The following is a 17648-nucleotide window of genomic DNA, read 5'->3' as shown; positions in this document are numbered from 1 at the left end:
GAAAACTAGTGAAGGCACAACAATTTGGTGTAGGGTGTGATGACCATGGAAATGTGGGTTATTCAGGTGAGAAATAATCACCAAGAAAATTGGTTTTGCCCAGGCCTGACAACGATTGAGTGGGCGTCAGACAAATTTTCAGCCCAGGGCCCATTGTAAAATGGGAAAGCTGGGAAAATATGAATAAATATTAGTTTATCCTCATTTTCATATGATACTGAAAGAAAAACAAATGGTTCAAAAGGGGCACTCAGTGACATAGTTGTTCTTGTGGAGGGAGTGGGGGGGGGGGGGCACCTGGCTCTTGAGTGCCTTTAATCTTGTCATGAGAAGGAAGGTGTCTGAGTCGTTCCGGTTAGACCTTTAAGGTGTCAATTTCTCCAGCAGGGTAAGGATCACCATTTATGACAAAGTCAATAGTTCTACTTTCTGGTAGAGACAACCTAACCATATCTTCGGATTCATCTGCACTAAACCTCCCGTTTATCCGAGCTGGCTGAAACCACATATAGCATTGTAAGAAATATGCTTCTTATTTGAGGGGGGGGGAGGGGGATTGCCATGTCTGTGGCAGAAGTTTGGTCACATTTGATGTGGTGTCCTCAAAGGAGTCGGATGCTTGTACCAAGTGCAGTGCCCTTCGATGCATTATAAAATTCGCCAGTGGCCCTTGCAGAAAAGTTCAGCCCCACGTCAGTCGGGGGGGAGGGGTGGCCAGCAAACACCAAACGTTATCATAACATTTTTAAAATAGCCTCTAAAATATGTTTTTATAACATTAAATGTGGTGTTATAAAAACGTCGGTATAACGTTTCTATCAGATATTAATGTTATACTAATGTTATATTAAGGTTTTAACGAAAAAATGTTTTGAAATAATAGCCTGAAAACGTTTTCGTGACATATTTATTACACCACAAATAACGTTATCAAAACAAAAAACGAAAACGTTTTAAAAACGTTTTTGTGTATTGCTAAACGCGTACCCCCATCCTTCAAATCCTGTGCACACCTCATCATACGACAATACCGGTCTGCTGGTTAGAGTCCACATGAATTTCATTAATTCTTCTAGAAATGATGAAGCTTTATTTAACAGTTCGACAAGATCATCGCGAAATGTAGACGTTTTATCTCAACTCGGGGTGTGATCAGTATTTTATCTAAAAAGTTCGGCACCAAGTTTGAATTTAAAACCCTTACTTCAACTTGTTATTTCGATCTCCAAACGAAGTATCTCAAAATGTTGATGTATTTTATCCCTAAATTTCGATGCTGTTTTTTAACTTCGTATTTTGACGTTTTATCATAATCGTTTCATTTTAAGTTTCCTAAGATTTACCTACAAATGTCCGACATTTCATCTTGAAAATAAAAGGGTTTATTATCAAATTGCAACGTTTATTTGTGTAAAAATTATCATTGTTAAATTTACACGTTTATTTCTCTAAATTTTCAATTTTTAATGTAACAAAGTGAGATTCGATGGATTAGAATAAATGTAGATCACTTGATCACGGTGCATTCGTTGAATGCGGTGTGGCAACTGAGAAATATTTAATGGAAAATCTTACTCTTTGTCGGGACGGGACAAACATAGTTGGTTTGTAGGATAAAAATCCCACCCGACCCTAGTCGTCGCGAACCGTAATTGGTGACGTTCACGCCAAAACAGCTCCCGCGGAGGTAGACCCCCCCCCCCCCACTTCATTGCACTAATTTCTTTTTGTGGCAGCTGTTTACTTTTTGGGAATGTATTTAACCTAATAATTGTCTCTACCTACAATGAAGGGTATGTCTGAACTATGAATAGATCAGTAACTCGAGAGAGTGGAAGGGACACTGATAAAGTTCTGTTTGATTTATGGCGCGCATTTTCTACATATCGCCATCAGTTCTAACCTCATTGATGGCACTCTATCGACCCTGGTAAAACTGACCGAAATTGAGAAATCAGAATGTCTTATGCCTAATAATACTCTTAAAATGTCGATTGAACACCTGTACTAAAAGGTGTATTCGGATAGAACTGTGGATCAATGACTCTATACACTGCACACAACAAGAGCGAATCTTCGTCCGTTTGATTTATGGCGCCCATTTTCTACTTTACCGCCATCAATCTAATCCCTCCGATGGCATTCTATAGACCCTGGTAAAAGTGAACGAAATTTGACCCCACCAAAACAAAGTCATTTATATCCAAGGTGTAGTAAAACCAACGGCGTACGCGCGGTGCATCTGAACAAGTTAGGAGCACTGGTATCACGTTAGTACCGCTTTAAGCTTTGTTTGCACGTGAACACCTATCATTCCTAATGTGCGAGTAGCCGAACTCAGCTCGGAATGCCGCATATTGTTGGGAGTGATATATTTTCCGATATTTGTGCTTTCCTAGCCTTTGACTAGGAAGAAGTAGGAGTCGTGGAATCTTTTCAAATATTGTAGCACGGTTTGGTCCACGAGACTTTTCTGAATCTGACAAGAAGTAAGATCTGAGATTTGTGGGCGTGTTACAAACTCATTGACTTCGGCCTCAAAGGCCTTGGTCAACATCACAGGAATATAACGGTGAATGTATCACACACTCGTACAGACTGATAACTTTTTTTTCGGGCCGAAACAACTTTGGTCTGACATTAGTCAGGCCTTTTGAAGGCCTTATTCTCAATTAGGGATAGCCTAACCAAGGCTGTTTAACACTGCAAAATGGTGAATATAGGAATTGGCGTTGCAGCTTTCCTGTTCAAATGGATTCTACCATGCGTTATTCTTGCAGGTGAGATGAGCGAAAACAACTTTCTATCAGGACCGCTAGGATAATGTTTTTGTGTACATATGCTATATCGTTACTAATAGTAATACTAGAGAGGGATAGTTATTTCGAAGCCGTCTGTCATCCAGTGTAGGCCAAGATTAACGTTATATTTTGTTGTAATTATCACTATTACCACATTAATGAAAATATAGACAGTATTAATACTTAATTGGGTTAAAAATTGTAGTTTTTGCCCTAGTGATTATCTTGACCCATTAAAATTGAGCCCCAGATGGACAACTCAATGAGTCAATGCAGACATTTGGAAACAATCCTGGTATACCAAACATTCAATTTTGGCCTAGGCCTAGAGCATTATCTTATTAGGTATTCACAATGGTATCAGCAGGGCAAATTTGGAATGGTCATCTGAAACTCTGAAAAAATGGCCAAATCAGCTTTGTCAGGAGTCCTATGGACCACTAGTTGTTTACATTGAAGTTTGAATTCAGATTGCATTGAAACTAAATACAGCCAAAAGGTATCACTCTTAAGTTGGTGTTCTATTCACCAAACCTACACGTCTCTTGTGCATACTGCCCATTGTTTTTTGCTCCCTTTTATTTGGAAAACCAAATTTAATGACCAAGAAGTAAGTCCTGGAAAAAAAATCCATAAATTTGACTAGTATCAGGGATGTGGGAAATGTCCTCCTCCCCCTCACATCCCTCCGAAAAGAAGAAAGAGAACAAAAAGTGCCCCCCAAAATCATGAAACAAAAACGGAATACATCGCATACTGTAATTGCTTGGAAGAAAATGCAGAGGATGCATCCCACAGCTGTAAAGTCATATTTCTTGAGTTACTGTGAAGTTTGATGCTGCGAGGAATGTCTTTTAAATGATTATCAATTTGTTAGTGGAAACTGTTCTATTTTAGTTAAAGGTCTGATTTATTGGCTCCAGTTATATGTGATTACGTAATCGACCTGCCACTGTTGTTAATCGACCTCAGGCTCTCTAATTAGCCTGCATAGCTTCTTAACACCATTAGGCTCTTTGTGTTTGCACAGTTTGGCAAAATGCTCATTTCTACATTGTAGTTAATCATACAGCGTTCACACAAAGACCCTCATACAAGAAAAATATGTGGCAGGCGTTGCAGACTAATTAGTAAAACGAGGTCATTTTACGACCAAGACAGGTCCATTATGTAATCTCAAGAAACTTTTCCATGATAGCATGCTATACAGCAGGCCTTTAACATTCATGTGTAGTAGCGCTGAGAACCAGGTAGAGCCTCTAGGACAACTATATCACTTGGCCCACATTTTGCACTCTTTATTATCCTTAACATAAGTATATTTTGAAAAGTAAAATGTATATATTACACTCTATCCCACATTTCCTCTAGCCCCTCCATTAATTCTGATGCCTGCAATTTGACCCTGGTCCCCAGAGACACAAAATTTAATATATGAAAAGTAAGACTTTATCCATGGGCTTTTGTTGGAATTAGATTTGTCAAGGAATTGAGTTGAATGTCATCCAATCTGTTGTTGTCTGAGGTTAAAAGAAAACATGCTTTTATTCAGTCATTATAAGTAATCCAATAATTGATTAATGATTAACAACATGTTTGTTTAAGTCAGCACTGAGGAGCTGATGGCATCACCAAGTTCACATTAAAGGAACATTCCAGAGATTTAACACATATTTTCAAGATCTTGGAAACCTGAATGGCTACATGCTAACATCACAATTTGTTGGTTTGTTCTGACATGTTCTTGTGCTATGGCATATACCAAGTTTAAAATTCTGTCTAATTTAAGGCACCCTTGAAGTAAACTTGCATTTAAATTCTAATGTCTGTGTTGTTACATAAAAATGTCTGCGTTGTCACTTTAAAGATAAGAGAATGTTATCTATAACTCTCATGCCATTGTATGAATACAGTACATGTATGCATAGATTGTACATACAGCAGTATTGTGACTCATGCAGGCTTCATGATCATGTTTGGAAATTATATGTGTTAGTGGTTAATTTATGTTACTATGCTGGTTGAAAATTTAGACATGTCACTGTATATAAAAAAAAATCCATTAAACATCTTGAAAATGTCATCTCTAAAAGTTGTTAACTGTTGGAGTGTGTGTTGCATATGTTAAGACACAGCAACATGTACCAGCAGTATTGCATTCTTTGTATATATTTGAAGGCAAATAATTGTCAGAAATATGGATTCTGTATGTATACATATATGTATATTAATACTTGGAAAATTTCCTATAGTTTCAAAGCCTTGAGTAGGGCAGAGGGATTCAGTCTAAAATTATTTTATGGCAAATTTTTATAATGAAAAGTACACAGCTTCCTTCATTAAATTATAACAGTGCAAAAGTTTCCAGGCCTTGTTATCAATTAAGATCTGAATGTATATTACACATAAAATGTAGATACTGTGGATACTGGAGAGCATATGGTGCATAATAGAATTGATTTTCTTCTTTGAACAGTCACCTCAAAGAACCTTGACTCCCAGTCTAAAGTGAACGCTATTACCTTGGACAATTCTATTGTATCATTTAAAGTTAATAGGATCAGTTGTCACATGTGACTGGAGATCGATTGCATACTTAGTGTATTAGTATATCATAGTATTTTGCATTTAGGTCTGGCACACCTGTACAGACTATCAATAGCCATATAGTATGTTAAGTACTTAGTTACACAGTAGCCTACAACCCTGGACGTGGCTTGTTTTCAGAGATAGCAAGTCTGTGGTTTTGATAGAATGTGTTGGACTTTGAACTATAAATGACACTTATATAGAGCAGTTTGCCAAACAGTGAAGGGATTTAGTTTGTCAGGTCACTCTGTAAATAGCAGAGCATGTTATAACAGGATTAGGGTTGTTGAGAGTAAATTTGAAGAGGGTTACCTGTCAGTAGTTTGAAAGTGGTTGAGCCAGCTAATCCTGAAGCTACACTAGTACATTGTATTACTGTTAGTATTTACATGGAGGTATCCCTTCATGGTATTTACTACTGGCCATGCTGCTATGATGTAGATATTACTGAATGTGTAATAATTAGGTATAACTGATAAAATTTAGCAAAAATTGACTGATATACTGTAACTACAATGGTTAGTACTGATTGCAAAGTCCGTACATCTTGTGCTCACTGTAGTATTAATTTAATGTAATTCTGTATGTAAAATCAATTTTCTTGTAGAAATTTTTGGGAAAGGATCACTATAAGTCTGTTGGCAATTCTTGTCAAACTTAAGCATTTTACAGAAATCGTTATTTAAACTTTAAAGAAGTTTCTTTCAGTGTACAACAAAATCATAAAAGGTTTGACTATCTATAGACATTTCAGGTCGTTGCCGAACATTTGAAAACGTTTTTCAATCTCTGATTGGGTTTTATAGAGCTTGTCAGCCATGAATTTAGTTTGTGTTTGTACAGTAGGCTGACACTATGTGGGAGCACAGCTCTTCTTTCGCACTGAAGTATAAGTTTTCCTTTAATCTATATTACTTGAAACAAATCATTTAATACAGTTTGAAAAACATTGCAAGCACTTTTTATGATATAAAACACCTGATCAAATTTCTGTTTGCACATTAGTTTAATAGGCGGAAGGAAACAATCATATTCACTCTTAAAGTTTTGTTTGTAAAAATGGAGATCTCCGTGGTTACCACGATCAATTTATAACATGTTCAAATTGCAAAATAAACATCAGTGTGTAAATGCTACGTGATATATGCTGTCTGATATTAAAATCATTGGATATTTTGCAAACAAATGTAATTGAATTAGAAATACTTTATTCCCCATGCCATACAGAATGTAGAAAATTAAACAATGTATTTATGGAAAAAAAATATTAACACAAGATACAATATTACTGTAATTAAGAGGTCTATTTGTGCACAACCATTTAGCGCAACATTGCTAAATTAGGGAGCTTTTAATCATAATTCTTCTATCGGTTATGTACATTCTGCTTGGGTGATATGGCATCATGTGACCATTCCTGACTATATGTTATTTTCAATGATGGATAGCTGACTTCATTAGCATGCACAAATCCTAAGAGATGTCATTTTAAAGGGCAACAGGGTACAGTGTTGCTTTCAAGGACACTGACAGGGTGCATCATGTACTGAAAGTCAATGCACTTTTCCAATGATCTTCTGTTGACACAATAATTAATAATCCTATTTTAATATTCCTGCGCCTCCTCCATTACTCCCCAGAATTTTAAGGTCTCGATGGTTTATTCAACAATAGCAGGCAGCAGCCTTAAGCAATTAATTCCTTAATTTAATTCAATTGAAAAAAACTTTGTATCCCACAAAATTTAACTGTCAATTGAAAAACAGTAACTCACTTTTTCTGGTCTTTAACAAACTTAACTGTTTGCCTATAATTATTGTTACTTTGTATTCTTCCTAATGAGATATTGGTTTTACTAATGAACATTACAGATGAAATATGTCTCAGGTGCCTGATCTTTCCGCTTAACCAAGCATGGTCTTACTAGATTGCGACATGCTTGCTTAGATTAAGAAGCCAAAAATTGCAGATTCACATTCTATGTGTGGGAGTGCTGTTATCAATAATTTCATGTTTGTGCACATTGATACATAATGAAGTAACTAATAGTACTTTTGTCTTGTGACATTTACCTTTCCTCTACTTACAAACAAAAGGTTGTTTACAGTAAGGTGGTGCTATTAACTGACTCTCATAATCCTCCCTTTATTGCCTATTTTTAACACTGGTTATATCTTGCTTGAGTTATCCCTTATCTGATTGAACTTCAGGAACAGAGATTTCAATTATAAAATTGTTACCATATACTCGGGCTGAGTATATTGATAGTGATGTATGCCCTGAATCAGGGGGCAAACCATGGTTACTTATGGAGAGGTTTTAACTCCCCACCCCCTCAGAATAAAACCAGGGGAACAGCCTCAGTCCCCCCCCTCCCATCACTGGCTAAGAGAATATTACAAAACATCCTAGTGTACAATTTAAATAGTTGCAAAATTGCATGCCAGCACCCTTCACTTTACCAAATTTCTTGAAGGGGAGGGGACATCCCTCACTATGACCATTCCCCTACATATCATGAATTGTGCTATTGTAGCTCTAGTAACTTATGAAGTATATTTTGTTGATGTTAAATTTGTTAAATGTAGCTTGGTATTCCTTTGAATCCTTACATTTCTGACAGTGAAAGGAAAGATAAGGTGTACCGGTGGGCGACAAAATAGGATATATAATTCAGTGTACAGGTACACATGCAAGATTATGCCAAGAGAAAAGTCAGGAAACATACATGTGCTAAAAAACCACCAGAATGTGTGCACTGAAAAAATGGCGCCTTTATTAGGAGCTTCCAGGCCTGTTATTTTATTCACAGACACCTGTTAAAATACTTAGCTTTGTACTGTACTTTGGGAGTGGGAGGAAGTGGTTAGGGAAGGAAGAATGAGGGGGTGGGGCCAATTATGTGGTTAGTCCACACGACTCATACTTCACCAAACTCATGTACTTTTGTAAGATAGTGAATATGTTATAATTCATAATGTTTACCTTTCATATATCCTCGGTAGCAGTCATAATGCAGTCTGTAGTTTTCAGTATCTCATATAAATATGATTATTAAAACTTTTCCACTTAGTAATCTTTAATATTCAGCTACACTGCAGTACATATGCATATATAGTGTATTGTATATCATACATGATCATCTGTTTTAATAGTACTAAACTTAAGATTTAACTGGGCATCCAATCAGCATCGACTTCCTGTCCTGAATGGAACAGCTTCCAGATAGTTGTACTTTTGATGATATTCAGATGTAGATATATATTCTAGTGCAGGGTCAATGCCAGTGGATTAGACATGAACCTAATGGTGGTTTAGTATGTGAATGATTTGAAGCTTAACCTTGGATTGACTTCTGACACTTGTTGATTATATCTACACTATACACTGTACATATATAGGTTTCCTGAATTGTTGCTACTAGTGCTACACTAAACAGCAATTGATGTGTGCTATAACCTTTTCCTTTGTTTACACCAAATGAAAAAGAAAGTAAATCCTCCCCAAATTTCCTATGACGGTCCACAAAAATACATAATGGTGAAGACAAATAAATATGTCCAGAGGTATATACAGTACATATATGTATGTATAATCATCAACAGCAATATAAAGGCCTATACTCAGAAGTTCTTCTGTGATTATGTAGTTTATAATTTAAGCAATAACTTCAATATTATACATACAGTGTGTATATTGTGTTCTGTACATTTGTTATGTGTACCAAGACTGTTGAAAACACTATTACTGGCTGCATGCATATATACTGAAGATTTAATCCTTTTTTTTCAATTATCATGCTTAAGTTAGTTCGGGCGGCTAAAGAAATCTTTGTCCACTATTGCTAGTATGCTACCACTGTGTCCAGAGCTGCACCTCCAACTTTTTCATTATATTAAACCCGCAATTGTCCTTCCTTTCTAGCGTGGGTTGTGTGCGCATGACTAAGTTCATTGGTATATGCCACCATATGCTTGCTGACTGCCTCCATTCAACTTGTGCATCCACACACAGTGTATCATTCATTCATTACCAATATTGATTTCTTTGTTCAGAGTTTATCGGCCTCGGACAAAGAAAGTCCTGCGATGCTGTTTGTCGCTGGCAGCTTATCATTTTCTCCTTTCAGATCATCGCCAACTTTATGTGAAAGAAGCATGTGAACTTGATCTAGTTTTAGGATTTTCTTGGATTGAGTTTAGGCAGAGAAAGGAAACTTTAGAGAGGTACCTTACAGCCCATCGTGTTCAGTATGCACAGCTGTATGTATACATGTGTGGAATATAGACTGGTTGCTAAGAAATGATGAATTAGCAGGAGAAGATAAAGCATGAGTGAATTGGTTTACATAGTATATATGTTAAAATAGGAATATTGACAGTAGTTAATTAATATTTTACTGCAATATGGTTGCACCAATCCATAATACTCCATCGTCAAAGAAAGATCAGTAAGGTGCGATAAAATAATTTTTTTACATCTAGTCCAGCGAAGTCCCCACTGGGCTGATGAAAATGAGGTAAAAGATTTGTAAATGAAAAAGTACAACGTTACATTGAGTAAAGTAAATTGAGAAGAATCTTTGTGTCTGGTGCTGTCTAATTAGGAGCAGCAGCAAAATTGTAACAATTATGTAACAAATTTTATGAACATGATATAATAAAAATGATAATAACAATGATGGTAATACAGTATATACTTGTTTTTGTGCATATATAATACAGAAATCTCAATTCGCTAAACAAGTAAGAGAAAAAGAAAGACGAAATTACAGTAGAAAATCAATTTAAGCAAGATATGATGTTATTTATAGATTGAAGGGATATCCAATTATGTGTGAAAATACCACTTGGTTTGTTCAGAATATTAAGAAAAGTTACAAACCAGTGCGAGATGCAGCTTTTCATTTCCTTCAAAGTTTTGACTTATTGTCCATTCATGAAACTGTTTGATATGGCAAGTAGATGAAGTCATGCTAAATAACATACAGGACTTAATCACTGTTGAATATTCATGCATTTCATTAGCTTCAAAATAAAGCTAGCTCAGCTGAAATTAAGCCTTGTTTTTAGGCTATCATGATCTTTGAAAGACAATAATCTATGTCACATCAGCTTAATATTAGAGCTGTAGTAGATGCTAGTAAATCAGTGATCATAATTAGCCAGGGTGGTAATTAATAGTACTGGCACGAGGAAGAGAAATGAATAGATACAGCTGTAGTATCTACCAGTTGCAGCAATGCTTGGTTAGTTTATAAGGTTCATACACTAACCAGTATTAAAAAATCCTTTCGAAGGTCAATGGCTTTGCCAATTATAAACAATGAATTTCCTCTCAGAACAAGGAAGACATCAAAAGGTAAAGCCACTAGGCATGCTGACTAGGGAGATTTTGTTAAACACAGAAGACTTTTAGACTGATGCAAGAAAGAGGTAGAAAACCGTTGACGAGGGAGCAAAAATGCAGATCTTTTTTCACTGTCAATGATACTGTTGAGTGTTGAGCTGTAAACTTACAGTCAGGCTTCGATAAGAATTGAAAGAGCAAAATGAACTTTGATGATGGATTTTGATGTGCCCAACATTCCAGATTGTCTAGTTTACACCTATTTAATGAGTTTCCCAGATTTATCAAAACAAGTTCAAATATATGTAACTTGGAAACAAAAAAAGAGCTTTTAAAAAATGTCAACACATTTTGAATTAGATTATCACACACAACAAATGTACTGAATATCTGGCACATTGGCTAGGTGTCCATAGTACTTTCAGTTTGACTTAAGTATTGCATTGTTTTTAGTCTACATTGTGTGACATTATGAATTGGGGTACTGTATGTTAACTACTGTACATGGTTCCTCACTGCAGTAGTACACACATACATTATATATCACACCCACATAAGTTGAGCATGTACAGTACAGTAATATGCCAGTTTAAACAAGCTATGTTGAAATGTGCCCTCACAAGCTAACAGACAGACAGACAGACATACAGATAGCCTTGACCCGATCTCATTCTGTAATAGCTTCCATACCAGTGTAAATGTTAATGTCTTGCCTGCATTGTACTTTATGTAAATATGTAACTATGTATAAACTATATTGTTTTAGGCTTTTTGAGAGAACTGACTAGTAACTGCTTCTTTTTGCATCATTTAAATTTAAGTTTATAATGAGACTAACCTTCTTGATTAACAGTCAACTGTGTAGTCATTTAACATTGAATTCCATTAGCACATGAAGGGTGTGTCCCATACTTACGTACTTTGTAGAAGTTGTGAAGTGCCAGTTGAAATGCTTGCGACTGAAAACTAAACGTAGGCCTAGAACTACCTTGCTGTCATATCAAGAGTGTGCTATTAACTGGAGCTACTTGTTGAATAATGAATTCCTAGAAGCTTTACATTTTAATTTCTTGCAACCAGCTTAAAAATCAGCAACTATGACAGACTGCATTGCCTAAGGGCTGAGATGATACCGAATTATCACCTCACCTTTCTCTCGTCCTAATTTCCTGGTAACAGGTAATATTCTCCAGCATCAACTCTAGTACATATATCCTCTCACTGCCCCTATCCCCCTGACCCCCTATCCCCCAATCCCACTATCCCCCTGGCCTCCTATCCCACTGGCTCCCTATCCTCTTTGCCCCTATCCCATTTTCCCACTAATCCCCTGGCTCTCTATCCCCCTGGTGCCGTTGTCTGACCTTAAACTTCAGTCTGCACACATTTCACACAGTAGTCTGTTTACAAACATTTCACAGAAAAGATGTAAAGAAGGCCTTAGTTCATTTAGAGCAAAGCTTAACGTATTCATCACAGATAGCATAGCTGCCCTTTACTTGTGTGTGTGTGTGTGTGTAATGTATTGCTTACGTTATTACCGGGCAATATGCTGCTGTAATTATTAACTCAAACAAATGACTCGTTGAAGGTTGTTGTCTGCATGATATAATGCTAGACTGATCTTGTCAATGACAGTTCCATTGTATCAGTGCTAATAGTCTGTGTTCAATTAAGTCATCACAGCTATGACAAACAGGTGTGAAAGGTCATCTTCTGTAGTAAAAGGTCATCTTCTGTAGTAAAAGAGGGAGCTGGAACTATACAAAACTTGCTTGGGATTGTTTGTGTATGTATATATAGAGGCTAATCAACATTCATGCACTATTTAATGATATCCCTTGGTTTACTTTCAACAAATCTAATTGATTTAGCAGAATAGGACGGTGTATAACATCCTTCCTAGTGTTCGTCTATTTTCTTTCCTCGGTTATGGTGACTTATATTGACAGGATACTGATTGAAATGACAAGTGCCCAATAAATGCTTTTCGAAGTGTTCCGTCCTGTGGTGTGAACACCGTTAAACAGTAGCAATTTTAAGAGATTACATTTTTATTCAAATAGTGTAATTTAAAAAGAAACATCAAATTCTAGTCAAAGCAAAAGTATTAGATGTAATGTTGGGGTACAAGAGAAGTACTCATGCTCGATGGAGGAGGGGGTGGGTGGGGGGAGAGGTGGGAGCTCTTGTAGGGTAACAATTTCTTAAAACAAGGAGGGGTTTTCAGACTTATGCAGGAAAAATTGATGCAAGGAAACAATTTTTTGAATGAAATGTTTTATTTACTAAAGAGGCAAATTAGTCAAACATCCATGTTTTCATATTGCATATCTAATGAGTACTTGTAGAGAGCAAAAGTGAACAATTTTGATTTTGGTTTGTGTTTGTTGCATTAAATGCCTTGATTTGTCAACATTATTACTAAAAATGTACAGGGCCATCCAACTTCATTGCCTCACTGAGACAGAGGTCAAAGTCTGAAAAGCTTGTAAACAAGATAACCCCAATAGGAAAGGTTGAATGAACTTACATACTTGGTACTGTGATCCCAATGTATGGAGTACCAGAGCCCTACAAGACTAGTTTCTGGGAAGGTCAATGCCTGCTTTAGTTTAAAAGAGGTCAGAGTCTGAACACTTTGTAACCAATGTAAACTAAAAAAAATTAAGCTTTGATCAACTCAATACTGGATATGTAGATCCTCACTCCTCAGTGTGTACAAGAATGCTATTGTTTTTTTTGTTTTTGTTTGTTTCTTGTTTTGTTTGGCCAGGTCAAACTAAAGAGAGTGGTCACTGGTCAGATAGCTTCAATTACAATGTCCATCCTGTGCCAATTATAATCCTGTCAATCCTTGTAGAGGTCGGTCACATGATGGTCAAAGCCTAAAGACCTTCATAGTGTGATAACACCCTAATTAAAGCTTGGATTGAGCATCATTTCACAAAGTTGAAGTCACTTCACTTTTGGAATTTAGTGAATCAAGTCACTAGGAATCAAGTGACTCCTTACAACCACTGCCTGTTTGACAAACTGACAAGCTTCATATATCAGTTGCCTTTGCACCCTCATTGGTTCCCTATAATGTCCTCTCTGTTCGACTGTACCATGCACAGAACAATTGTTCCTCATTTGTGGAAGTGCAGTATCAGGGCAGCAAAATGTCAAAATGTGGAAATCTTAGTGTACATGTTTTACATGTTCCCTATATGTAAAACCAGGCAAGGAATTTAAGTATAAGCCTGTTGGCTTTCTGAATCATTTCTGAAATGCATAAGTAGGCTGAGTACTGTAGTCCATCAAGCTGCTATGGAAGTTTGTTTTTTTGTTAAACCCTGGACTTACATCGATTCCCATAAATCTGGATCTTGATAACTAAGTTTTGTTTCACTCCAATAAGCATCCAAAAGAAAGTGTCATCTGCTAGACTGAAGATGTGACTAATAATAATAACGATGACACATTGTAGCATCATGGCATGTCGAGGCCAGTAGTGATGGTGACATCGTGTATCCAAGACTGAACTCATCAGTGTTCATTGAAGTAGCAAATTCACAAACAGGAAAGACACTCAGCCTAACATGTAGCCTAACATTCAGCCTAATATACATAAACTCATAAACTTTACAGTACCCCATGTCTCTCTTTGAGTTCATATCCTATGTATGTATGTTGTATAATTATTTAAGTTATAGTATATAGAAGCTATTGTCATTTATCTTTTGAAGATCCATTATCTGTAGTTCAATGTTAATGTGTCAACTTTGTTGTTGGTTTAAAGAGTGAAGACGAAAACCCGTTTAGAAGGCACGATGGGTTATGAAATGGAAAGTGAAAGTAAACTTTGGTCTGCTGCGATCCTTTTGATCCTGTTAAATGTTCAGCTTTCAAGCATCTCCTTCATGTATGTACAACATGTGATGGATGCATGACATACATCATCACGGCCTATGATTTTATATTTAGGAATAAAGTTAGGCTAGGAAATACCTAGCAGTATAAGGCTATAGCCTAACAGAGCTATGCATGCATTCCATTCAGTACTATCACCGGCAGTGATGGGGGGTATTACCTGCAGAATAACTATTTGAATTTAGTCAACTTCTACACCAACTTCATTCTGTATAATTATTTCTAATGTCATGGTACTGGGGAAATATCTTCACAGCACTATCACTTTTAAACGTTAGTAGCATGGTGGTCTGTGCGAAAACGTGTGCATTGACGATACAAAGTACTAGCCTACTAATCGGTAGTCTGGTAGGCTGTAGATGTGATATCTTGCATGGGATGCCTGGCGTGATGGTAGACAGTAGTAGGTAGTATGTCATTTTCTTGTCCTTTCAATCGTCTGTTGTAAAGAATTTGACAAATGTGTTGTTGACATCAGGGCGGTGTGCATCCTTTACATGTATATATCAATTTATTGGTATGTGCACGGATGATGGAATGGCCTGCTTCACTTGGTAAAATGGAAATGTAGGGAGAGGGAGGGATCCATAATCAGATTTTCTAATCCACAAGCCACACTTTGATAGGATAAACTGTAGATAGGTATTGCTAAAATGGTAATGTAGCAGGTAGGGAGCTAGAGGGAGGGATCCATAATCCATAATGAAATGCTATCTGATTGTACTGTAGACCAAATAGATAAAAAAAATACAATCAGAGTGAGCTTGTAAATGTTAATACCAATAAATTTTGTAACATTTTGACTGTTACTCGAGTAGAGCTTTGACTGTATCTGAATTTCTGAAATAATCTACCATTAAAGAGCTTTTCATCCCAAGATATATCTCCCTTTACTCATGTATGTGTATGGTATCTCAGGGGGTGTATTGTTTCCCCAGGCTGTGAAAGAAGCAGCCAATATTTTCATTGCAGTTGTGATAGTACTTTGTGTGAGTTTGAAAAAGAGGAAGGGGGGGGGGTTGGATGGGGCAGTGGTAGGTGTATACCCCTAGTAGTGGTCTAAATCCTCCCTGACTGAATGTAAACAATGCCAAATCGATCCTTGGGAGGTGGGACATGCCACCTACCTTAAAGGATTGGTTCAGGTGTCTGACATGTCTACCTTGTATGAAAGAGCTCAAAAAGGCAAACAGAACAGTGAAGAAACTACCATGATAGCATACTGTACTCTGTTTAGGAGATATCACGCTTTGAAGAAATAAAAATTTCTTTGAAAATGACTGGTGTAGAAAGACTAACTGTGAGGGTGTGATGTCACATCCTCACTTTCTTAACATGTGTGCATATATTTCAATAAAAATTAATTACATTTTTTTCACAAATCTAAAAAAATAAATTCAAAAATTCTTCAGATGTTAAATCTCTGATACTTCCCTTGACAAATATGAGATCCACATGACATATCTTTTGGTTGTAAGTCATAAAATCTCCATCATCTTTTATTCATCAACTCTCTTCTGGATGACTAGGTTCCCTGAAGACATCCGTCCATCTCCATAACGGAATAAGATATTTAAACAGTTTTTTCACCATTGTGTTTCTTTTATTGTCCTCTTTCATATAACATAAACATGTATGACAACTGAACTAATCCTTTAAGTACATGACAAACATTTTAGCACTGCCATCCCACTTTTGGGGCACTGACCACATGGGAGGCATAGTGCTAAAAAGTTCCAGTCACGTAGTTTAGGAAGATGCATATATGTAGAATTGGAGACCCATAATTATCATCGCTCATAAATCCCCCGAACCACCGTGTTGTGGGGGAGTTGAATAAATAAGTTCTAATCTTCAGCAAACTACCATGTGAGATTAACTTAAATAAAATTAACATTATTGATAAATAAACGACTAATATAATTTGTATAGATACATACTCATGTTTGGACTTTGCTCGTGTAGGATTATTCAGAGCATTCCGTAGCCCCGCATAGCCCGTGATTTGCCCCCACAATGTAGACACAGCACTTCACCATATATTGTTAAACTGACATAATTAGCACATTAGTTTTTCCTCTTACAGCATGGTAATAGGGCGTTGTATAAAGTCATTGAGATTTTGTTATATTCTATATTCTATATTTTGTTATATATGTGGTAATACTGCAGTCTTTATGTGCTGTCGATATCATTAATGAGGTCGTTATGATAGTGCATTGACATGAGATCATGCTTAATCTTGTGGCTAAGAGCACGGTACGCTCCGACGCATCACGAAAGTACAACTAACCTTCAGGACTTAGTTTGTGAAAATAGTCGTTTGGCAATCTTAATTGTGTAAGTGTGATTGAGGAAGGAGAAACTAGTACCGTACAGCAATGAAACCAGGAACTGTAACTATACGTACCGAGAAGTTATCTCTGTTTGTGGGAGACAGGATTGCTCACCATTTCCTGGTGTACCCACGTGATAGATGTGATGTTTTCTAATCATCATGATGCAATATTTGTGCTGAAAACAGAATTCTGTTTATATTATTAGACTGTTACCCTGTAGCAACGGTTGTTATTTATTGTCTTAGCAAAATAGCCATGTCAGCAGAAATTGTTAGTTTCATCTGTTTATGTTAAAGCAGATTTTTGAGTTTGATATAAAGCAATTTTGCCAAGCATAATCTGCCTAGTATTAATACTCAAATATAGATTGCCATTAATTATACCGATAAAGACACCCTACTAACTCTCTTTCATCCACTTCAGCTTAATAAGCAGGTCATTAAAGTGGAGTGTTAGCTCAGTGGTTAATGCTGGTGCCTTTCAATCATAAGGTCTCGAGTTCAAGTCACTCCAAGATTAATGTATGTCGTCTAGTTACAAAGTTGTTGACAGTTGACAATTCATAATCATGGACGTTAAATATGAATGTAAGAGACTGACTTCGGTCAGCTTGCGGCTTTGAAAAGCCAATGAGGTTTCTTCGCGAGTTCCTGCT

General features: G+C 36.6%; 1 protein-coding gene across 34 annotated transcripts in view; it reads left to right on the top strand.

Moving 5' to 3' along the window:
- Positions 1 to 2194: 2194 nt before the first annotated feature.
- The window catches only part of LOC139965540 (piezo-type mechanosensitive ion channel component 1-like), a 139551-nt gene continuing 124097 nt past the window's right edge, over positions 2195 to 17648 (top strand). For all 34 annotated transcript variants that reach the window (XM_071968021.1, XM_071968019.1, XM_071968000.1 and 31 more), the window contains exon 1: positions 2195 to 2780. In XM_071968021.1, the coding sequence (XP_071824122.1) occupies positions 2711 to 2780 (70 nt within the window). In that variant the 5' untranslated portion in view covers positions 2195 to 2710. The remainder of the gene's footprint in view (positions 2781 to 17648) is intronic.

This window comes from Apostichopus japonicus, chromosome 3 (assembly GCF_037975245.1).
Source record: "Apostichopus japonicus isolate 1M-3 chromosome 3, ASM3797524v1, whole genome shotgun sequence".
Taxonomy (NCBI): Eukaryota; Metazoa; Echinodermata; class Holothuroidea; order Aspidochirotida; family Stichopodidae; genus Apostichopus; species Apostichopus japonicus.
Note: the sequence above shows the minus strand (reverse complement) of the source record. Positions and strands in the feature narration are given on the sequence as shown.